The sequence below is a fragment of the Cavia porcellus genome, unplaced genomic scaffold (assembly GCF_034190915.1).
Source record: "Cavia porcellus strain 051 isolate PalLab524CR breed Dunkin Hartley unplaced genomic scaffold, mCavPor4.1 scaffold_4, whole genome shotgun sequence".
NCBI classification, from domain to species: Eukaryota; Metazoa; Chordata; class Mammalia; order Rodentia; family Caviidae; genus Cavia; species Cavia porcellus.
This window is the reverse complement of record NW_026947487.1, coordinates 69,380,231-69,404,630: the sequence shown is the minus strand read 5'-3', so window position 1 is coordinate 69,404,630 and position 24,400 is coordinate 69,380,231. Positions and strand designations below refer to the sequence as shown.

At 35.5% G+C, this 24,400-nt stretch overlaps 1 protein-coding gene across 4 annotated transcripts; it reads right to left on the bottom strand.

The window, feature by feature from the left end:
* Nucleotides 1–1,331: 1,331 nt before the first annotated feature.
* Nup54 (nucleoporin 54) lies at nt 1,332–23,966 on the bottom strand. Of its 4 annotated transcripts, none has more exons than XM_063247238.1 (13): nt 23,813–23,966; nt 23,069–23,230; nt 20,069–20,152; nt 19,835–19,978; nt 14,504–14,730; nt 12,331–12,518; nt 11,207–11,418; nt 8,989–9,043; nt 8,472–8,565; nt 5,649–5,756; nt 4,697–4,816; nt 4,205–4,315; nt 1,332–2,105 (listed from the first exon to the last, which is right to left on the bottom strand). In XM_063247238.1, the coding sequence occupies exons 1-13, from the start codon at nt 23,877–23,879 to the stop codon at nt 1,977–1,979; spliced, it is 1,701 nt and encodes a 566-aa protein (XP_063103308.1). In that variant the 5' UTR covers nt 23,880–23,966; the 3' UTR covers nt 1,332–1,976. The 4 variants fall into 4 exon arrangements, with proteins under 4 accessions (XP_063103308.1, XP_063103309.1, XP_063103310.1 ...); XM_063247239.1 differs by having other exon boundaries at nt 11,207–11,403; nt 23,813–23,964; XM_063247240.1 differs by lacking the exon at nt 23,069–23,230 and having other exon boundaries at nt 23,813–23,964.
* Between the last annotated feature and the right edge of the window lie 434 nt (nt 23,967–24,400).

The following is a 24,400-nucleotide window of genomic DNA, read 5'->3' as shown; positions in this document are numbered from 1 at the left end:
ATGAGTTAGATGCCTAGAAGGATGACTGGACTTGTCTTTAAAATGCAAATTCTGTGGGAGGCTGAGGCAGAAGGATCACTGTGTGTTCAAGTGCAGGCTGAACTCGATAGCAAGACTCTCAAAAAAACAAGAGCCAGAGCCGGACATGGTGGCTCATGCCTGTAATCCCAGCACTCGAGAGGCTGAGGCAGGAGGATCATTGCAAATTCGAGACCAGCCTGGGCTACAAAGTGAGCTCAAGGCCAGCCTGAACTGAATAGCGACACTCCATCTCAAAAAGACACAAAATAAATATTTATCTTGTGTCACTAAGACCTAACATTAACAGAACACAAAAATTAAAAAGCTAGAGAAGTATGCAGGTATGTATGATCACTGATACACACTAGATTATATAGCTCAGTAATTAACAGTTCTTTTTAAAAGTACCAGTTTTTCTCTGCTGTAATATGCTGCTGGATGCATCTGTCTTCCAAGCCAAGTGGAAAGTATGACAAGAAAGAAATTCTTGACTACTATAATTCCAATAATGGGAGGAAAGAATGCTGAAAGAAGGGTATGTGGAGATTTGCATGCCATAAACTCAGCAAAAGTGGCTGCAAAATTCTTACAGCTAACTTAGGAAAAAAACAAGTTCTCAGTCTCCTGAGACAGTATGTACAATAGGTACAAAATAGCTATTGTACTTTGCAGTAAGGACAGAATTGTTAGTGGACTGTTAAGTCAGAGGGTGGATTCTGGACGTATGTGTATAAATATTTCTCACTGTCCCCACAATAAATACAATAGCAAGATTCATGGAGCCTATTTCTTATAACAACTCTCAATACAACCCAAAACATTACACAGAAGTGGCAAAGTATATCATTTCAAGAAGGCCATAAAGCTGGGTGTGGTAATACACACCTATAATCCCAGAGGCTGAGGTAGGAAGATTGCAAGATTAAGGCCAGTCTGGGCATACATATTCTAAGATCCTATCTGAAACAAAAACAAAAAAGGTTCCAAGATATATTCCAAATATATAGCCTTTAGTCAGAAGTATTATTTAAAATGATTGGGTTGTTAAAGAGTCACTATTGTACAACTATAATGTCCAACTTAGGTATTCTATATTTTCAGACACCTATGATGTATTAGGGAATTTTTTTTTACCATAAATACTTTTATTTGCCACCCCCTAGTCAGAATATATCAGAACTGAGAGAAGTCCTTGAGAGCAAAGATCAGATTTAAGGAAAGCTAAAACTCCTAGATTTTGATTATGAATTTGGTACTTGTATGAACATAAATGATCTTTCCCTAAAAGTCAAATAAAGCACCAGATAAAATTATATAAAATTTCAAATTAAGAATTTATTTTAAAAGTTTTCATTTTTAGAAATAAAGGTTTAAAAAACAAAGTTGCAAAACCAGTAATTCTGTTGTATCCTAATTGCTTGGATGTGTTCTATAAACTTCAAAAAGTCAAATAATAAAAAAATATATTTTCAAATCTTATAGAACAAAAAGAAATCACATTAATCATTAAATACTTTGGGATTTTCTTTAGGCCTCCCAACTTAAATTCACATATATAAAAATTGATGTCCACTTATACTCTACATCAAATCTTTAATAGCCAAGTAATTATACAGTATATGCAAAGTATGTATTTCATGTTTACTTGCCATAGAAAGAATGGAGATTAATTGCTATAATGTTTAAGAAAATGTTGTTGTAAAAATGTTAATTATGTTCTCTCTTTTGATATACAGCTTTTTAGATGTATATCTTTTGAAGGTTATTTCTGAAGAAATGTGAAGTGACTACTCAGATTTAGTGAAGAGTAACTTGTCAGTAATCTCCTCAAAAATCCAAGCCAGGAGAGGGTCATTTTCTTCTCTTTATTTTTTTCTCCATGTGGTCAGATTCACTCTTAAGGAAGGCCTGATGCAGTAAGAGGATGCATTTCACAAACTTTGAACACAAGTTTGTCAACTAAAGACACCACCTCTGATGTGGATGGTTTCATTCAATCCATGTTCTACCAACTTTATATCTTCTAGATCATCTTTTATAATGCTAATCAAGTGGCTAAGGCCTTCTTGTTGTTGTTTCAAATGCTAGAATGAAAGAAAACAGAACATATAAATACATTATCAAACAGCAAGATACAGGAAAGACTTTTAATAGCAATACACATCTTTGGCTAATAACACCTCATGTGACCAACAGTAAAAAAAGATACAATTCAAAGTACAATAAAACCAAATATTTATGAATAGTATTCTAAATAGAAATGTTTTTAGTAGCTGTTTCCTTGAATCAACCTGTGATAAAGGTGTATTAAAACTCAAGACACTTTAATACTGGGCCAGGGATATAGCTCATCAGCACAGCGCCTGCCTGTCAAGTGCAAGGTTGTAAATTTGATTCCTGGTACAAAAAAAAAAAACTTTAAATATTTGAAAATGGTTTCGTGTCCTGTGACACATAAGTTTGTTATGGTAATGGTAATGATTACTATAGTTGGTAACATTTTTTAGGAGTTCTTCCAAAGTGCTAAGGTACTGTTGTAATAGCTGTATTGGCATCGTTAAATTCATTTAAAATCCTTTTGAGCAGCTTTTGAAGTACTAGGATCATTTCTACTTTAAAGAAATTGAGCACAAGTAATTTGTCTAAGTCATGAAGGTTGTAAAATAAAAACTCATGATTCAATCCCAAAACAATATACTGCTTTTCTTCATTTTTAAAAGGTAGATGGTGAGGCTAGGGTCAATGGTAGACCACTTGCATAGTATGCACAAATTTAGATTCAAACACCCAATACCACATACAAAAGATGTTCATATATTAAAATATGTAGGCTCTTCAGTATGGATCTAGATTATGTGTTACAATCTTGTGCCTCAGTTAATTTTATTGCAAAGTGCTGTACTTAAATGATGGAATGACTATTTCTATGAGCTCAGAAGTCAAGCTACTTTTCAGTAATAGCCATCCAAATGTATATAACATTAGATTTGTGTAACACTTATAGCCATCTCAACATAATTCTTAGGGCCAGGCCTATAGTCCTACATAATATGTTCCACAAAGTTTACCATCTTGTGGTGGTATTCCTTTAGAACCGTGACTAGACAGTTTTTATTAAGCTAATATGTATACTAATGAAAACAAGCTATGAAGTGCTTCTCAAGTTTTTTTCATACAAAATGAACCCTACAAAGGTGACTGAGGCTCTGGTTACCTCAGCCCCAGCCAGGTCCTCTTAGGGCTGAGGGAATCAGTAATTCAGTACAGTACATTTATAATTGATATAGAGGTTGGGAAGGCATGATTCAGGGCAATTGCTACCCAATTTAACATGCATATAAATCATTTTATGATACTGATAAAAATGCAAGTTAAGTAGAGTTGGAGTAAGGAGTGAAATCTGGGGTTTATAATGTCCTTCCTATTGCTGTTATTCTCGGTGGGGGAATGATGATAGAAATGATTTTCTTAAAATTGTGATAAAATAGATATAAAATTTACTGTTTCAACCATTTTTAAGTGTACAGTTCAAGGATGCTAAGCACTTTCACCCTGTTGGGCAGAAATTGCTGTCTCTAGAATTTCTGGAAGTGAAATTCTGAACCCATCAAATTATCTCCATTCTCTCTTACCCTGCCAATGACCATTCTCATTGTTTTAATTGTACTACTTTTGTTACTTGATATAAGTACAATCATATTTTGTTCTTTTATAACTAGCTTATTTCACTTAGTATAACATATTCAAGGTCAACCCATGCTGTAATATGTGCCACAATTTCCCTTTTAGGAAAGAATACCCATTTGTCTCTGTGTGTGTGTATCTGTTCAAAGTCCCTTCTTTCAGCTTCATTGCTCAAACATCTAAAAGAACTGCCAGTCTTTTGGTAATCCTATTTTTATTTCATTGTAGTTTGTTTGTGTATATGTATTTATTTGGTGAAACTGAAGACTGAACCCAGACCCTTTTTATTTTTTACATTGGGACAGGCATGTGCCACCATACCCAGCCTATTTTTAAAGGAACAACCATACCATATAGGCTGCATCATTTTATGTTCCTCAATAGCACATGAAACTTCCAATTCTTCCACATTCTCACCAACATTCTATTTTTTGGATAACAGCCATCCTAATGAATGTAAGCTCACACTTTTAAAAAGCGCACCTTCGTAAACACTTACCTGCTTGATTTCTCGTAACAGATCTGCATCTATGTAATACCTTTCTTCAGATCTGACTGCTCCAAAATGGTTCTGCATCCTGATTTGAGACATCAGTTCATTTAGTCGGCCCTGAAAATGAATCAAAATGTAACTGTTAACAGTAGAAGCACTTTTAACAAAGAATGTTTTCTTTTGAGAAGATGGCTTCAGAACATTAATTAAAAATTTCCACTAGGGATGGTGGCCCAAGCCTGTAATCCCAGCACTGGGGAGACTGAGGCAAGAGGATTGCGTAGTCAAACCATGTCTTAAAAAAACAAAAAATGTCCGGTTGTCTCTATATTCATTATTTGAAACACAAACTGAAAGAATTATGACTAAGAGTTTACTTTAGAAATGAACTTTTTAATAATAAACACAGCTTCACAAAATTCGTTTTAAGAGTATTCGCCACTTTTCTGTAGATCCATCTGAAGTAAATTCTAGCTACATGGTCTTAGAAGTGCTTACCTTGAACTGAGTAGGCGCATTTAGTTCAGACTGAATTGTATCCAGCTGAACCCTCAACTGCTCTTCATCAGCTTGGATAGCATAACCACTCTTTCTTTGAATTTCCTGTTTGATTAGGACCTATACAAAGAAAGGCCACAAATAGTAACAAAATTAACTCTTATACAAGTCATTCTATAACAATTAGTTTTTGGAAGAAATCAGCTGGAAACTAACTATACAGTGTTCACTCAGCTCACAAACTTAATTTGTTCTTCAATGTTGGAAAAGATGATCACATTTGTGTTCGTGTGGAAAAGACAGCAATAGTAGTCACCCGATGCAGTTTTCAAACAAAAATTTTGCCAAACACATCTCTTTGCAAACCAAACTGTTTGCAAACACAAGTGCTTATGAACCAAGATACCATTGTAGTAGGACTTAACATTATGACCCAAATTATGTTTCTGTCTTTTGGGCGGGGGGAAGGGGGGGATGTCTTTTTAACGTAAGGGTTTTACTAATGCAAATGCAGGTCAGGCTGGTCTTTGTAACCCAGGCTGGCCTCAAACTTGCAGTGCGGGGATTCTGCTGCCTCAAGTCTCCCGAATGCTGGGATTATGGGCATGTGCCACCACACCCAGCACAATTCTTGAATTTGTAATCCCTTGATTTGGACATCTTCCCTTCACCTAGCCCTGTAAGAACCCTCTCCTCCAACTTGAAGGTTTTACTGAGAAAGTTTAATATCTTCAATTCAGACTATTATTTTTCTGAGTTTTTTTTTCTATTATAAAAATCTGTATGTAACACCCATTCCACACATACCTTACAAATGTTTAGGGAAAGCCGAGGGTTTAGCTCAGTGGCTTAAGTGCCTGCCTGGTAAGCGCAAGATTGTGAGTTCGATCACCCGTACCAAAAAAAAAAAAAAAAAAAAAAAAAGTTTAGGGAAAAAACATCTAATTACTACCTGTAAGGTTCTATGGGAAAGATCCATGAGTTTCCTCTTGTACTGTGCAATTTTGGCCATACTTGTAGTCTGATTCTTTTGCAGCTCACTAATATCTTCAGATATTATCTGTTTTTAAAAAGTTAGGATAAGTATGTATACCACAATTATTGATCAGGTACACCTATATGTAGAAGCAAAGTCTAATTCTGAGATAAGCCTGAAAGTCACTTCTCAAAATATAAACTCTTTTTCTTTAATTCTGCATTCATATTGCTTCCTTTATTACACATCTAAAAATTAAAACATACCATTCAGAGAATTCTTTCATGCTCTAAGATATTTAGTGATGAGGTAATGTACAGTAAAATTAACACATTTTATAAATAAAGATTGTGAGTAATACTATGGAACACAAACCAACAACCAGACCAGAGTAGAAAATGTTAATACAATGACAAGCTTAGATTTTAGAGACAATTAGCCTTAAACCCACTGTTAGAAACTTAAAGGATACTCTAATATTTACTAATGACTATGGAATTTTAAATTGTTCTAAAATTGAGTGTGGTGGTTGCACAACTCTTTGAAGAAACTAAAAATCACTGTATCATACACTTGGTTTTTTTGAGACAAGGTCTTGCTACGTAGCATAGGCTGGGCTTGAAATCACCATTCTACCTCAACCTTTTACGTAATGAAGTAACAACAGATGTGTGCCACCATGCCCCACTGGATCATATATTTCAAGTGGGTGAATTGTATGATGTGTAAGTTAGGTTTCAATAAAAATGTGTAAAAGAAAACATTACATAATACAAATCTTCCAAGAAAACGCAATTCTAGGCCAGGGACATAGCTCAGCAGCATAGTACCTGCCTGGCAAGTGTAACATTGTGAGTTTTGAATCAAAAGAAAATGCAATTCTAGATAAGTATGTATCTAACAGTCAAAATACATGAAGGAAAAAAACTGCAAAAACTGACAGAACTGAAAGGAAAAAAAGGCAAATGCAAAACTAAAGTTGGAGACTTCAACTATTTTATAACAGCTGAACTGGAAAGCAGAGAAATCAGACAGAACTAAACAATACCACCAACCAAGTGAATCTCAATGACACTAACAGAAAGCTCTACCTGAACAGAATTTCTTCTTGAAGGCTCCTGGGTTTAAAACCTTGATAAAATTAAAGGAACTGAAGGCTGGGCATGGTGGTGCATGTCTGTAATCCCAGTGCTCAGGAGGTTAGGGCAAGAGGATCACTGCAAGTTCAAGGCCAGCCTGACCTGCATAGCAAAACCCTGTCTCAAAAAGGGGGGAAAAAAAGGGAACTCACATAATTCTCTAGTCATAACAGAATTTACAGTAGAAACTGACAACGAGATATCAAGAAAACCTTCAAACACTTGGAGATTAAAGATACTTTTAAATAATCTATTAGTGAAAAAGAAAAAAATCTCTGAAGTCAAAATGATTTAATTGGAAATTCATGTTTCGAATATCAAGAATGAAAATATACAATTATTGGGGCTGGGGATTTAGCTCAGCAGCACAAGCACCTGCCTGGCAAGCATGAGGTTATGAGTTCAATCCCTGGTACAGAAAGGAAGACAAAAGAAAGACAAAGAAAGAAAAAGAAAGACAGAAATGAATGAAGAAAGAAAGAAAGGCAAACAAACCCAAGGCAAGCAGATTAAATGAAATATGACTTGAAACTAATGAAACTGAAAACAAAAATGTATAAGAAAAATCAACCAAAAGCTTACTTGAAATCATCAATAAAACTGACAAATACCTAACAAGACTTAGCTTCTTTGGTCTTACTTTGAACTATTAAGAACTTTGGTTATAGCTCAGTCACTGTACTATAAATTTATTTTAGAAGTGATGATAGGTTAAGTGTGTCTTCTCTAACATAATAAAGAGCCTGGAAATAATGCATATCAGAAACCATGCTGGGAGTTTTTAACTAGAAAAGAGAACTCTAAAAGTGATTATGATGTTCAAATATTTATAGGCTGTCACAGTTATTACCCACAAGACAATGCCAGAGAAAATGGATGTTGGGCCGGGGATTTAGCTCAGCGGCACAAGTGCCTGCCCAGCAAGTGCAAGGTCATGAGCTCAATCCTGGTACGATAAAAGAAAAGAAAAAAAAAAGAGACAGGAAGGGAAGAGGAGGGGAGGGGAGGGGAGGGAATGGAAGGGAAAAGAGAGAAGACAGGAGAGAGGAGAGAAAAGAGAAGAGAGAAAAGAAAAGAGGTATAAACTGACAGATACAATTTAATACAAGAATATAAATATTAACAGAGCCGGTTGACAATGAAATGGATTCATAAAATGGTAAGCTCTTTATTATAAGTCTCAATGAAATGCGAATTCAATGTAGGAAAATATGGAGCTGACTTTTAAGAGCCTTGAAGTATTTGATTATAAGAATCTACTCTATAAAATATTAAGCAGATTTAGGAATTTAAATATTTCAACAATGTAAAATAACACACCAATATAATTAGGACAGTGTAGTACTTGTTGCCTTCATTGTCATAAGACCCCATAAATCAATAAAAGCATTCAAATAAAACAATACGAATGACTGGCCAGAACTGGAAATAAGAATCTAATTAAACTGCTAGACCAACCAGCAAATCTAAATTCACTGTTAATATGTCAGCTCAGAATTATTTACATGATTTTGGGTACTCCATTATAAAAAGCTGGTCTATAAAACCATCACTATTAACTCATATTGGTTCTCCTTAAGCACAATTGGCAAAAAATAATTAAATGTCTACAATCCCTTTTTCTACTCTCAGGGCTAGAAAAATGAAATAAATTACTTACATCTAATCTGGTCTGATGCTGTTTAGTCATCTGATCCTGAACCTTCAGTCTTCGGAGAAGTTCCTTAAATCCTACCATGGGTACAGGGATTAACCTGAAGAAATGGAAGCAGTCAATTTTTGGATAGTAAGCCCATTACCACAAAACACAAGAAGTTAAGATTTTCATAATATTCATTTAATAGTACATCAATCTTTTAAATCCATGACTATGAAATTAACAATATTACAGTAGAGATTTTATTAACCTCTCTATTTAAAAATGAGGAACTAGGCTTCAAAAACTTGTATTACTTAAATGCAAATATAAGTAGGGGACTGATACTCAGGTTTCTTCATCCCTGGCTGTTTTTTACCACACTATGCTACTTACCATAACATGGAAGATATAATTTTAAAAAGCAATGAAAATGAAAATTCCCCCTGAAGTATAAGAATTACAATTGCCCACCACACATTTGTTTGCTACCCTAGTAGCATGTTCGTTCATGTATAAAACAAAATGAAGATATACTTACTTTTCAGAATCAGGGTTATCCACTTTGGCTTGTTCCCAAATAATAGGATCAACACCTACCACACAGAAAAAGTATATTTTTCCAAAATAGGTTTCTGTTTATAGTAATATATAAGTGGGGAAGACTTTCTAAAATACAACTCAGAAGTGATAATGAAAAATGAGTGCAAATAAGATTATAAAAATAAAAATTTTGTACTATAAAGCTAAAAAAATACGCACTGAAAGGAAAAATCTACCACCTACAGAACCTATGAATCAAAAAGGAAGATAAATAATTTTACAGAGCATGGGCAAAAGACATAAATAGATAATAGAAAAAATACAAGCACAGAACTAATCAACATATGGGAGATGTTGAACTTTACTGGAAATCAGGGAAATGAGAATTAAAGTAAGTATTTTTAGGCTGAAGATGGCAGTGTATGCCTGTAGTCCCAGCACCTGCATAGGCTGCGGTGGAAGATACTTAAGTTTGAACACAGCATAAGCAGCTAAACCACAAAGACCCTGTCTCAAATTTAAAAAGGCTGGGAATGTAGCACAGTGCAAAGGCCCTGGATTCAATCCCCAGTACTACAAAAAGTAAAACACAGCACATTTGTAATACCAGCACTTGAGAGGCCGAGACAAGAGGATTACTGCAAGTTCAAGGCCAGCCTAGACTATAAAAGTGAGTTCAAGGCCAGCCTGGAAAAAAAAAAAGTAAAATATAAAAAGGCCATCAGTGGCAAAAGGGGAGAAAGGGAGAAAGCCTGAAGAGATAGCTCTGTGTTAGAGCACCTGCTTAGCATGTACAAGTCCCTGGGTTCAATCCTCAGTACTCCCCTCATGACCAAAAAAAAAAAAGAAAGACCAATGGTTGTTACTCCTTGTTATGAATGTAAATGGTACAGCTTTCTTTAGTGTCCAATTAAGCAGTATCAGACAGACCTAGCAAACATACTGTTGACTATCTCATTACCAAAGATCCATTCTAAAAAAAGTATACGTCGGGCTGGGGATTTAGCTCAGCGGCATAAGCACCTGCCTTGCAAGCAGGCGGTCGTGAGTTCGATCCCCGGTACCGATAAAAATGAAAAAGACAAAAAAAAAAAAAAAAAAAAAAAAAAGTATATGTCTATCTGTGTGTTCTTACACATATTTAAATGTTAACTGTTGCCTAACTTATAACAGTGAAAACACAGAAGTAACATTAAGGTTAAGTAAAGGTATTATTTCATGGAACACTATAATGTTTTGTTTATGCTTCTGGGTATTCAGTATTGAGGCCAGGGCCTTTGTACTAAAGTATACCCCTATCTCTTTTTATTTTTATTTTAAGAAAGCAATTCAGTAAGTCGTCCCAGCAGGACTTGAACTTGGCAGTCCTCCTGCCTCACCCTCCCCAGTGCTAGGACAACAGGCATGGATCATCATTTTTGACTCTATGTAATGCTGCAGTAAAGTACAGAGGCAGAATCCTTTTTCAAAAGAATTATATATGCTCATATTTAAAATCACATAGGCAAGCAGGGTGTGGTGGCACACAGATATAATCCCAGCACTAAGGAGACTGAGGCAGGAGGGTCACCAAGAGTTTGAGGCCAACCTGGATTACATAGTTGAGTCTGAGGCCAGCCAGAAAGAGTCCCTGTTTCCAAAATAAATCAAATTACAGATAATGCAGGAAAAGAATATAATAAATTAATCATTCTAGGGAAGGAAGATAAAGAATTTTTAAAAAAAATTTTTTTTTTACATTTTTTATTGGTACTGGGGATCGAACTCATAACCACACGCTTGCAAGGCAGGTGCTTATGCCACTGAGCTAAATCCCCAGCCCCGAGATAAAGAATTTTAACAGTTAACCTAGTTAGGATACCTAGAATAGTTTGCAGTGAGCATAGTGAGATTATATTTCAATACTCAGTTAATTAAGTTAAAGTAAAAAAAAACTTATAAATTTTACAAATACACCTATGGATAGATAGGCTATAGACTATTTTTTTTAGTTCATCATTTTCCAAAATTTCTAACATATAACTATACAGCTAAAAATTACATGAAAAGAGTACTAGTATATACAGTTGTTCAGATACATATTTACCAAATAAACATATGATAAATTCATACTGGTTTTATGAATACAAATAACCAATTGCCCTCACAAAAGAGGGGGAGCACTTAATTATTTCTAAATTTTTCATTTTCTCAATTCTATGACTGTAGTAACATACCAGCAGGTGGATTCTGTAAAAGCTGCTTGATCTGTGCAGGAGAAAGTTCTGTTCTAGTCATAGAAAGGGTTACACCAAGTTGCTGCAACTGTGTTTTTATGTTGGCTTGTTCAAAATGCGCATATAGTGTGGTAGCTGGAACTCTTCTTGAGGTACCATTTGGAGAACGTTCAACAACATAAATGACAACTTCTGTCCTGGAGGAAAATAACCTATTTATAAAATACTCAGTATATAACCTGCAGCTACAAATATCAACACAGCACATAATTTTTTAAAAATTAAATTTACTGGTACAATTTAGATATACATAACATTCATCATAGGAGATTTGTATTTGTACATGACATACTTTGATTCCTTTTTATTCCCATTCCCCTTCCTTTTCCCTCTTCTTCTTCTCCCCTCTTCTCCTTATTAATAAGCTTTGTTTCCATTTTATCCTCCCTTTCTTACTTTTTTTCCACAGCGTGTGATTTTACAAAGGTGCTAATTAAATTCAGAAATGGATTTTTACAAGGGAATTATTTTGTTAAGTCCTGGGAAATAAACATGTACTTAAGTGATAAAATGAGGCAGGTAAGTTAAAATAAAATTTGTACAGTCTCATAGAAATGTTATTTTTTTCCAGAATTGAGAAGTACTTTGGAGATTGTGCTGAAACTTACAGGGTGCTTCTCTGCAATTAAGACCCAAGAAGTAAAATCTATTTCAGTTACTATCTCTCACTAAGCATGATTTCTCTAACCCTACATGTCCTAAAACAAATGTCTTGCCACTAAGACTACCAATTATACATGGGACAAGAGAAGTAAAGCAACTATATTTTTCTATGAGTGACCATAAAATAGGAATCAGCTGATAAAACTTTCCAGTAATATCTTTACGGTACTCATTTTGCAGAAAGCCATGTAATTCAGATCCTGGACCTGAATGAAATTATTAGCATCTAGTAAAAAATGCAAAATTAAGAAAAAAGCTTTTAAACTTTTCTAACATTAATCTGAGAAATTAATAATCTGTTCTGGTAATTAATTTGTGCATCAGCAACAACAAACACTGCTGATCACTTTCTTTGGATCAGGGCACAAAAAAAATAAATGATACATTTAGTATATACTTACTGATCATCTGGCAATGTTTTAATACCTTCTACATTTACAGCAAGCGTCTGGTTTCCTCCCAAAACTTTATGCAATGATTCTACCAACTGCTGTTGCTGGCTTCGGATATCTGTTTCTTTTTTGTTGAAAACTAAAACTACTAGTCCATCTTCATCTTTATTATCAGGCATACAACTATAACCTACAGCCTGTGAAATGACAAATAACATCAAAATATGTAAGATCTTAAAATCAAGTGGTTAATATTAGTTTAGTAGCTCCTAAAATGAGAAAAAATAATAATGTCTGATGATGAGGTCAATAGCTCTTCCTATATCCTAGGAATCACACAATTATGTATAAAGAAAAACTCTACTGCCCAAGAATAACATAAACATACAGTGAAATTAACATTTTGTCTCAAGACAGTAACTTAAAGAGCTTTTTCCTCTGAAGAATTTTGGTATCCATTATTGCTGGGCCTTTCTGAATCACTGAAACAAACAAGAAGTCATTATAAAAATGATTGCAAAGCCAAGCGTGGTGGTATATACCTATCCCCCCAGCAATGATTGCAAAGCCAAGCGTGGTGGTGTATACCTATCCTCCCAGCACTTGAGAAATTGAGGCAGGGTTGCTACAAGTTCAAGGTGAGTCTGGGCTACACACTGAGACCCTGTCTCAACACACTATTCCTATGACTATAAAAACCATAGAACAAATGTATTTGTTTCATCATGTATCTGACTATAGAATCTTTTTTTGTAATACTGGGGGTCAAACTCACAGCTTTTGCACCTGCTAGGGATGTGTTCTTGTCACTGAGCTACAGTCCCAGCCTTTGATTTGAAGACTCTTACCCTAAGTTTTAGACAAATGATTTCAAACACTTTTAAGGACCAATAGTAATACCATCAAGTTAGAAATATTATAGAACAGCTATAATTTTATAATTTCATGTAGCAGAGAATTTTGTAAATCATTAGGTTTTTAAATATAATATTAAATATGACAAAACCTTGCTGAAAATTGGTCTTTTATTTATGTATTTATTTTTTGTCTTGTGTGTGTGGTACTGGGAATCAAACTCATGTCACACTTCCCAGGCAGGCACTGTGCTGCTGAGCCATGTGCTGGACCTTTTTTTGTCTTTTTGAGACAGGGTTTCACTATCTAATTCAGGCTGGCTTGAGCTCACTTTGTAACCCAGGTTGTTCTCAAACTCACAATGATTCTCCTGCCTCAGCCTCCCAAATGCTGGAATTATAGGCATGCACCACCACACCTGACTTGAAAATTGGTCTTTTAGTTTTAGATTTTGGTTCCTTGTTACCACTTACCCACAACTTTTAAAAAGTATTTAAACTCATCTAAGTATATATATGCATTTTTACCTTACGTATAGTCTACTTTTTTAAAAAAGAAAAAACTTTAAATTGTACATGTCTATTTTATATCCTATCACTAAACATAAATATTAAAATTTCAATTAATGCATTTAAGATATGTAAGTTGAATGCTCCAATCTGACAACCTGAAGTCTAAAGTGCTCCAAAGTCTGAAACTTTCTGAATATCAAAATATGATGCCACCAAGTAAAAAATTCCACACCTGACTGTATGACAGGATACAGTAACAACGTAAGTGCACTAAATATCCTGTTTGAAGTTGTCTTTTGGTATGAATAGAAGCTGCATATAATACATAAATGAATTTGTGTTTCAAGAGAGGTCCCATCCCCAAGATTTCACATGTATATTAAAATATTTCAAAATGTGAGAAAGGATGATATTAGAAGTACTTCTGATCCCAGGCATTTTGTTAGTATTTTTTTTTTTTTTTTTTTTTTTTTGTCGTTTTCGTTTTTATCGGTACCAGGGATCGAACTCACGACTGCCTGCTTGCAAGGCAGGCGCTTATGCCGCTGAGCTAAATGCCCAGCCCCAATCCCAGGCATTTTGGATGAATCATTTAATCTGTACTTTTAATAGAGTGATGAATGAGATAAAATGACCACTTTTTGTTCTTTAACCGAATTACTTTGATTTTATTTCTTTATATTTTCAAAAATTACGATCACATCATCTTCAAAGCACAAATGCTAAAGGACAAAGCAACTGCTTTCCTTATGTAATTTTTAATTTAAAAGTCATGTTTTCTTTTACATATACTCTCCAAATGAAGATAATAGTACCTTAAACCGGCAAAAAGGATTTTCTTGTGTGAATTCCACTGGTGGAATATTATTGTTGAAATATCCTTTTCCTGTTCCCCAGAAAGCCTGCAGTTGATTCCATTTTGCTAAAATAGCATCTCTCTCATCTCCCAATAGTGTTGGAGCAGAAAGAGCACTTGCAGTATTTATCAGCTGGTTGGACTGGGTAGGAGCTTGTGTAGGCTGACTGAAGAGACCACCTAATGCTTTTAAAAAAAAAAAAAAGAAAAACACAAAAAAACTTAGATTCTAGGTGTGGTATGCAGGTTACTGCCTCCCCCAAATGTCCATATCCTAATGTATAGAACCTATGCAGTAAGTTATATAGCAAAAGGGACCTGAAAGATGTGACTAAAATTAGGCATGCTTTGATAGATTATCCTACATTGAAGGTGGAGCTCAGTGTAATCACACGTGTCCTTTACAATGGAAGAGAGCTCAAAGCTCAAGTGAGATTTGCAAATACTAGGCTGCTGGCTTTATACATGGAGGAAAGGACCACAAAAAAAAAAAAAAAAAAAGATGAAAACTCTAGGAGCTGGAAAAACCAAGGGAACAGATTATCCCTCTAGAACTTCTAAAAGTAATATAGTCCTGACACACTGATTTTAACACAATGAAACTCCATTCTGAATTTATGATCTCTAGAACTGTAACATAATAAATTTCTGTTGTCTTAAATCTCACAGTAATCAGTTATGGCAGAAATAAAAGGTTAATATACAAAACTGGACATGGTGCGCTTGGGAGGCTGAGGCAGAAGAATTGTTACACATTCAAGACCAGCCTGGCTACAAAGTGAGCTCAAGGCCAGCCTGAACTGCATAGCAAGACTCTGTCTCAAAAAGATAAAAAAAAAAAAAAGATTAATACACAGCAAGGCATGATGGTTATTAGCACTGCAGGAGGCAAGGCAGGAAGATTGCCAAGTTTGAATCCAGTCTTGGGAACTTAGCAAGACCCTGCATCAAAATAAAAAAAAGGCTGGGGACGTAGCTCAGTGTGAAGACCCTAGGCCCAGGCTCCAAGTACAGCCAAAACAACAATAAGAAAACACAAAATATTAAAAAAGCTGCTACAACCACCACAACAAAAAGTCCAAAACCACTAGGACAAACCTCTGTATTAAACTTGCCTTCCTAACGATGCTATCAATACAATAAGTACCATCACTAGATGCACAATATTAGACTATACTCACCCACCTCCCCAAAAGAAAAGGAAATATCTATCATATAGAACAGAAAAGTGAAGTTTGTAAAATTGAGAGGTTTTTAAATTTTTTTAAACAATTTGTATTGGTGTTGTATTTCTATAATATAAATTGAAAAATACAAATTATATCTGTATTAGTTTAATACATTGTTCTCTCATGGCAAAGCAATACATAATGAAATAACAAATACTCTTAGCTGTGAGGGTCCAAGCTAAAGCTTAGTTGGGCTATATAAGAGCAAGTCTCTGGCCTACAATTTCTCCAGTGGAAAGGACAAAGTTGGTAGAAAGTTAAACACTACTCAAACTGTAAAATAAGTACCCATGGTCTATGAAATTACAGCTGTCAAGAAACAGCAGTTATAGCCAGGCATGGTGGCTCACGCCTGTAATCCCAGCATTCGGGAGGCTGAGGCAGGAGGATCGTTGCGAGTTCAAGACCAGCCTAGGCTACAAAGTGAGCTCAAGGCCAGTCTGAACTGCACAGCAAGACCCTGTCTCAAAAAGACAAAAAAAAGGAAACAGTAGTTATTAAATGGCACTAATTCATGTACCAAAACAATCATTCTTTCAATGATCTGATTATATCAAAAGTCTAGGGTTGATGCTACTATGGCTATTAACTCTGGATGACAACTGCTTATCATACTTTTTAACAAAGAGAGGAACAAGACAGAAAGCTTATTAACACTACTGTATGTTCTTTGTACTTAATTTTGGTTACCCTTTCTTTATAGCAAATGATACTGGTTTTCTACTTATAGTAGCAATACAAACTTTTCTTAAAATCACTATTTAATATTTAAGAGAAAACATCTGAAAAAAATTCCCGAACAATAAAATGGCACGTAGATAAGAAAAACAAACAACATGAAAACCTAAATTGACCTGAATTTAAGTTCCCTTTCAGCTTTAAAGACTAAGAGTACCTAACATCTATGATGCTTCTACAGAAATAGAGGGGCTTCTTTGTACCCTCCAGAACAATACTGTTAACTCCCAAAGGGGAATATACAAAATCTGGAACAACTGGACCACAAGTCTGACACCTGAATCTTGGTTTACGATAAGCCAATGGTGGCAAACTTAGAATGCACGCTGCAGTGGGCTGTTCGTATCACTAAAAGCTCAAAAAGGTTAGCCATCACTGCTACAAGCTTATTCCAGAGTTCTGAGCAAGAAATCCCTAGGCTTTATCTTCCTCAGTGAAACAAGCTATGTTCCATACTAATTTATGTTCTGCCTCCCTTTTTATACTTCACCCTAGAGTACAACCATACTAGTCTACTCAAAGTTCACTAGTGGGAAGACACTGATGAACTTAAATTGTGAAATCCAATAGATTCTTTGTAAGTCTTACCATATTAGATTTCTTGTACTGTCCTAACTTTTCAGGACCCTTGTACTGTCAAAAGAAAATCACCTTCTGCCAAATGCACACACTCCTTGAAAAACCTTTCTCCCTTTAGATTTCCTGATAATCCAGTCTCTCTTAATACACACACACACACACACACACACATATTCATTCACTAGGTATTCATGCAACAAATATTTACTAAGTATCCAGTAAGTGTCAAGCACAGAGTTAAATGTCAAGGATTTAGTGGCAAAAAGACAAGGTTCTTTAAACAAACTGAGCACATTAATGTAGGAAAAAAAGTATTAGGGTACTAAATGGCTCCCATTTGCCACAAACATGACAAGGGGAACATCAAAAAGAGTAACAAATGTAACTAACTGAAATATATTTAGTAAAGCTCATACATTCAATTGATCATTTTTTAAAAGTAGAGATTAAAACTTTTTAAAAAACTACTAAGTGCAGTGCCACATGTCTGTAATGTCTAAATCAGTGATAGTGAACCTTTTAGAACTTTGCCATAGCTTTGCCTCTACTGGTCTAGATATTTGGGAAGCTGAGGCAAAAGGATTCTAAGGAGGTAACTTGGGCAACTTTATCAAACTTGTAATAAAATTTTAAGAAGGGAAGGTATGTAGCTCAGTGACTGAGCACTTTCATAGCATGCTTAAAACCCTGGATTCAACCACTAGTACTGCCAAATAAAATTTTAGATTCCAATTCCTTGGACACCACTGATTTCATTACCAAAAAATTGCCAACTAGAATTTTTCCAGCCTTTCCCTTACAAATTGCATATCAGGGTGATCAAATAGGCTTGGGGGAATGAAGAAAAAGTTTCTTTTACACATGCATTTAGGTATGGAAGGAAGAAATTAAAATTGTCATTTTGCAATTCCTAATAAAACCAATGACTAAGGCAATGATCCTGGAATCTCATGTTTAAACAGCACCAGATTCAAAACTTCAATTTTCCTAACAAAACCATATATAATTACAATTACTCATAGTTGGAAAGATCTATTTCAGGAAACAAAACTATTCCATTTTTACTTTCCTTACTACTTAGAAGATTAGAGAAAAGATGAATGACTAGAATACTAGAAATAATTTTGATACTATTACTTTCTTCATTCTACTGGTTAGGCAATCCTTGAAATCTTTAATATAGTTAGCCAATTGTCCTATGAAAAATGAAACAAAAGTAATTTTAAGAGTTGCAACCTGTTAAGTACAAAGACCATTATACAGAAAGTCAAGGAAGTTCAAATTTCATGTTATTATACCTACTGTAGCAAATTAATTCATGATAACCCTGGCACCCACTGTCATACCAGCAAGTAGGTAAGCCATCAACCAGTGATACCAGACATGCATCAAAATGCTTTGGGAGCTAACATAAAAAGCTTGCACTGGCCAAAGATGGAACAATTTAAACAGCAGTGAGAATGACTACCGTGGATTAAAAAATTAACAATTTAAATACTGATTTCCTGACGTTAAAAAAAAGTTGGGAGCTAGGTATAATGATATATACCTATCATCCCTATATTCTAGAACACCAAGCAAGGAATATCCCATGTTTGAGCCTAGCCTGGCAAATTTAATGACTTAGTGGAACCCTACTTAAAATTAAGGGTTGGGATACAGCTCAGTGTGAAGGTCTTGGACTTATTCTTTAGTACCATTAACTAATAATAATAGTAATAATAACAATAATAAAATGGTCACCTTTCTGAATGCAAGAGAACCAATTCTTCATTCTAAAAATCAGGGGGAAAAAATTTGACCAAATAGTGGTACCCTGGTTTCTGAATACTTTTGTTTGCAAACAATTTGGTTCACAAACAGAAGCATTTGACAAGATGTTGTTTCTATTTGCAAACTCCGCATTGGATGACAAACACAAATATAGCCAATATAGCTTTTCCAAAATCATGGAACAAGTTCAAGAACTGAAGTAGGGCTTTTCATCATAGATATAGTCCAACAAATATCAAGACATCAAAGTGAAATAGCACATTTTTTTAATCTTTAATGAATCTAGGTCATGATCACCATAGACATTATATAACTCTTGATGAAGAATTCACTACCAAGGAAGAAGTTCTTAAAACAAGAAACTCAAATATATCAATATAAATAAACCCCTAAAACTACCTCAATTATTAAGAAATATAAAAGATAAAAGAATATGTTAAAGTATACCACAAGAATGCAATCAGTAAAGTTCTGCGTCAAACACTCTTAAAAGACGAGTGACATTTCGTCAACAAATTGAAAAAGAGATTAAAAAGGGAACCTACAACACTATACATGAGTGATAAAATTATTAAGAAAAGTAAAGAACTGATCATAAGAGACTAGACTGCAGTTCCTCTATTGGGGATGTGAATGTGAGGGGCTGGTGCATTCCTTTTTCCTTTTTCCTGATGCATTCCCAAGGGTGCTCACCTTACATATAATGCAGTGAGTTGTACTCTTATGTACTTTCCTCTATTTCTGTTACTTTTAACAACAAAAATTTTTAATGGAATGATTCTAAACTCAAGGACAATATAATCCTAATCATGCCAATAGTCTTTTCCTTAGTTGCTGTCATATACAAACATGAAAAAATAGGTTTTGGTATCCTTTCAAATATATTTATAATCCTTAAAAAAATTAGATAACAGTGCACTCAGTAATGTTAGCTATCACTGTACTTTTGAAGACAAAAGCCTCATACTCACTGGACTGTTGTTGTTGCTGTGTGTTAAATCCTCCAAATCCCAGGCCAGTTCCCAAACCAGTACCTAAACCAGTACTAGTTCCTGTTGTTGTGCCAAAACTGGTGCCAAATCCAAAACCTTTGTTCTGAGTACCACCAAAGAGTCCTTTGAATGGAAAGTTGGAATTATGTCAGTTAAAAAAAATTTGACCTTTACCAGATTTAGTTGTATAAATGACTGGAGATGGCATCTTACCAGTAGTTCCTGTGTTAGTTGGGGCAGAAAAGGTAAATGCAGAACCTGCAGTTGTAGATGTTGTCCCAAATCCTCCAAACCCACCTAATTAAAAAGAATAAAAACAGAAAGGAAGATTATTTTGTGTACCTAAAGGCAATTTATTTTTCAAGTTCTTTTATAAGTAACTGCTACATATAAAGTCAAAATACAATGATCTAATTTTTTTCTATTATCAATATAAATTTTTGAAGTTACACTACTAAGAGGTCAACATACTACAAGAAATAAGCAGCAAAGTATTTTAAAGAGAAATACTGCAATGTTATATACCTTTCAACTGGAGAGCGATAAACAATTTACCAAAATATTAAACCTATTCGCATAATTCTAAAATGCTTTTAGTATAGGGATTCCAAGTTCTAATGCCTACCAGATTTTAGACTAATAAAATTATGAGTAAAGTAGATATTTACTGACAGAACTGTTTAAAAGTTGTTTTTAAAAATGGCAGCAATTCCGAAATTCTAACAAATTACTGTTGCAGAAGAAAGGGAATTTATGCAGTATATTTCCATTTTTCTCTACAAGAAATAAGAAATTTGGATTTTCTATGTAAAATTCATAGGGAACTTTTGTTGTTGTTTGTGTGGGTTTCTGTTTGTTTTGTACTGCTGGAATTGAACCTATAGGTTTCAGGTATGCTAAGCAGGCCAAGTATTCTACCACTGAGTTACATTGTTAGCACAAATTTTAGGTTTTTAAACACTAACGTCTTTTGCAACTAATTCAAATATTTTAAAACTAGTGTGACAAGGGACTGGGGATTTAGCTCAGTGGCACAAGTATCTGCTTGGTAAGTGTGAGGTCATGAGTTTGATCTCTGGTACCAAAAAAATTTAAAAATTTAAAAATAAAAAAAAATGACAAGCACATGTCAGCAAACTATTGCTATTTTATAACCTTGATTTTGGTGAGTTAATTTCTATCTACCTTAGGTTATGTTTTTAGTTAAGTCTGTGTCAAGACTAAGCAACCTTTTAAAAGAAACATAACAATACACTTACATCTATTCAATAAGAATGTGCTTTTTGAGCAAAGATATAAAGAATAAAAAACAGAAGTAGTGGTAGGGAAGGTGAGCAGAACTTTTGCGGGCCTCTTTCACAGTATGGAAACTGACAAATTTTATTTTTTAGAAAATTTGGAAACAAAATTAATCTTAACAACCTCTAATAACATATGAATGGAAGGGAATACTAGCAAATCCAAAATCGTTTTTTAAAAAGTTTATTTCCAATCTTTGACTGATTACTAATGTGGTAACAAAAACACTTTCAAGGCAAATGTTTCAACTATTAATACCAAATTATACGGCAGGTTTTCTGAGTTCTAACTTTAATCTCTTATTTCTAGTGATGAGACAGATTCATCTTTGTAACATGAAAGATGTAAAACAAAAAACAACCATTTGATTGTTCTGATTTGGAAAATTACTCAGAGTAGATTGCATATTGTTTATGAAGACTCAAGCATAATCTGTTAACTTACAGATTTTATTGCAGTACTGAAAGCAAAACATCCTGATAAAAATTAAGTACTATTTTTAGTCTCATTACTCATTTCCACAGAATAATTATGATATAACCTGAACTGGCTACACGATAGAAACACTAGTCAGTACTTTATCACATTCTATAATATCACAAATGCTTTATTAATAATAGTGGGTGCATGGATGCAAAATAAGCACTTCTATCAGCCTGTTGAAGTCTAAGTTAATTAACATATAAAAGTAATTAAAAACATTGTATGATTACAACTCAAAACTTAACACTGATAATTCCAAATGAACATGAAATTGAGCAAATATCAACAGGTTTATTTATTACTGTTGAATTATATTGAGCTGGATAGCTTTATTCAGAAGCACAAATTTCCAAATAAGGTTTTACCCAGTGCCAATTTTAAGCAAATAGGGAAGAGTAAACACACCAAAAGATAATGATGTGAACACTTCAAATATATCTTAATAATGGGTTGTTTTATCTTTAGAAATTTCAAATATTTTTCAACTTCCATGCTGAAGTAACATTTACATTGCAACCAAAATAAAGGAACAAAATGCCTGAATTTCCAAATAAGTTTCAGGAAGTAAATGTTTACCATATGCATATAATTGGCATGGGCATAAGTGGCATAATGTAAAAGTATGGATGGTAAATTCATATACGAGCAGCTGAAGAATGAGATTATCCTATGGGTCACTGTAAAGTACACGTAAACCTATTTTAAATTTGGATATATATCCCTTATAGTTTGCATTTTGCAAAAATTTTGCAAAAATAAGCAAACAATCCCGATTGTTTTAATCCTCACAATTATCTTTTTCAGTGCAAAGCTACCTAGCCTTTTACAGTGATGTTATCTGACAAATTAAACTGTTCTTTGAGAATTTTCCAGTAAAGAATCCAGTAAAATGGAAATTCTATAATTACTTTATAGAATGTATCCTAATCTGATAAGATCACTAAAGAAATATAATTATACAGCTTAAAAAAATAAAAGATTAATGCTGTTCGTATAAGACTTGTTTCTCTTAGAAACACAAAGACAATGATATCCTGATGAAAAATGCAGGAAAAAAATGAAGTGACTGCAGGAGTCCAAGAATTCCAAGAAAAGGGGTCTGATTAGTAAGTTTACACTTTAGAAGATGTATCTACTAATTTGAAATATACATTATTTATAAAACAAGAATTCACTTAAAATTCTTATCATTTGGAAGATACTCTGTTCAATTAAATGCAAATCTAATAAGGGAACATTATAACTTGCAAGAACTTCCACAACTTTTATCTTTTAAAAGTCAAAACAATATAAATCCTTTTTTGACATTAGGAAATCAATTTCCTCCCTTCATTGGACAAGTCATTCTTTCCCAAACTCCAGGGTTAGAGTATGAAATATTCTTGGACTCCAGCTCCCAACACTCTTACACGTACGACCCGCAGTATCTACCTGCACTTGCCAGACTGTTACCAAAATTGAACGGAGTCGCCGAAGTGGTAGAAACACCGAAATTGCCAATATTAAAGTTCACTGCAGGATTAGCAGTTAATCCGAAACCCCCAAAATTAAACCCACTGGCGGTGGAGTTGGCAGTCTCAAGCCCACCAAATCCTGATAGGCATGTAGGCAAAGAAAAGTTTTTAAAGCGGGAGGGAGAAGAAGAAAGAAGAGAAAAAGCAAGACAAGGATTAGAAGAATCAACAAGAGGTTTCACAGGAGGAAACAAACCTGACTTCGTTCCAAACAAAAAAGCAGAGCGGGAGGGGACAGAAGGCAGGACCAGGAGGGTGAACACCACCACCACCAAAGGCCCTCCGGGTTTGGGACCGACCCGGCGGCAGGGCAGCACGGTGATACCCAGGCCTGCGCTCGCTGGGGAGGCTGCGGTGGGAGCCTCACTACAGGGATACAGGAGCGTCTCCACCCACTCCGGGTCAACCTCTCAGCGGAGGGAAACTAGCCGCGAGAATGGGGCCTCTCTCAGACCAACGCGCCAGGCGCGACCCCCTCTGGGTCTCGAACACCCCCGCGGCCTCCTTAGGAACCCCTTCCGCAGCCCGCCCGCCTTTTTCTACACCCCTAAAGTCTTCTGGGCGGTCGGGGGCCCCCACTATGCCCACGCCGCAGTCTAGGGCTGAAGGGTCGGACAAGTTCTCTTCCCCTTCTGGGGGAAGATCTGGGTATAGAACTCACCCGCGGGTGCTGCGGTGGCTGCAGCGGTGCCCGAGGTACCCGAGGGAGTCCCAAAATTGAAGGCCATGTCGCGGGAGCAAGAGCCCAAAGCACAGCTCCCGCGACGCGGGGCTGAGTCCGTTCTTCTTTTCTGTCCGGCAAGGAAACAGCCAGCCTAGCCACGGAGTTCCGCCTAAGAAGCGGGAACCGACCGAGGGTGGATGGTGAGTCGGACCGGAACGCCCTTGGACCCGATGGTTTCCGGTTGAGGCGTGGCTTCACAGGGAAGGTGAGATGCCAGGAGGCTCTGGAAAAGCTTCCCGGAATCTACGTGGCGGGAGGGCTTCACGCTGGGTGCTGAGACACGCAGGGACCGGGAGTCGTGGCCCTACGCTGGGTTCACTAGGTGCAGCCACTCTACTGGTCACTGGTTGCATATTTTAATTCAACCTCAGATGTCGAGTAAGAGGCTATGTTTAGAGCAAGAAAAGAGCAGAGAGAGGCTGCGTGTAGAATACGCTGTCAACCCCGAGCGGGCCGGGTGGGTGGGAGGGGAAATGAGAGCGCGCCTGGGTCCTGAGAGCGAACTCAGTGTAGGCTGCAGTGGAC

What these genes read in the sequence shown, in the direction of transcription:
- Nup54 (XM_063247238.1), bottom strand. Translation starts at nt 23,879, where the DNA reads ATGGCCTTCAATTTTGGGACTCCCTCGGGTACCTCGGGCACCGCTGCA. An exon ending in ATCCTTTTTGCCGGTTTAAG is followed by an intron (nt 12,519 to 14,503) that starts GTACTATTATCT and finishes GTCATTTCACAG; the next exon opens with GCTGTAGGTTATAGTTGTAT. An exon ending in ATGCGCCTACTCAGTTCAAG is followed by an intron (nt 4,316 to 4,696) that starts GTAAGCACTTCT and finishes ATTCATTTTCAG; the next exon opens with GGCCGACTAAATGAACTGAT.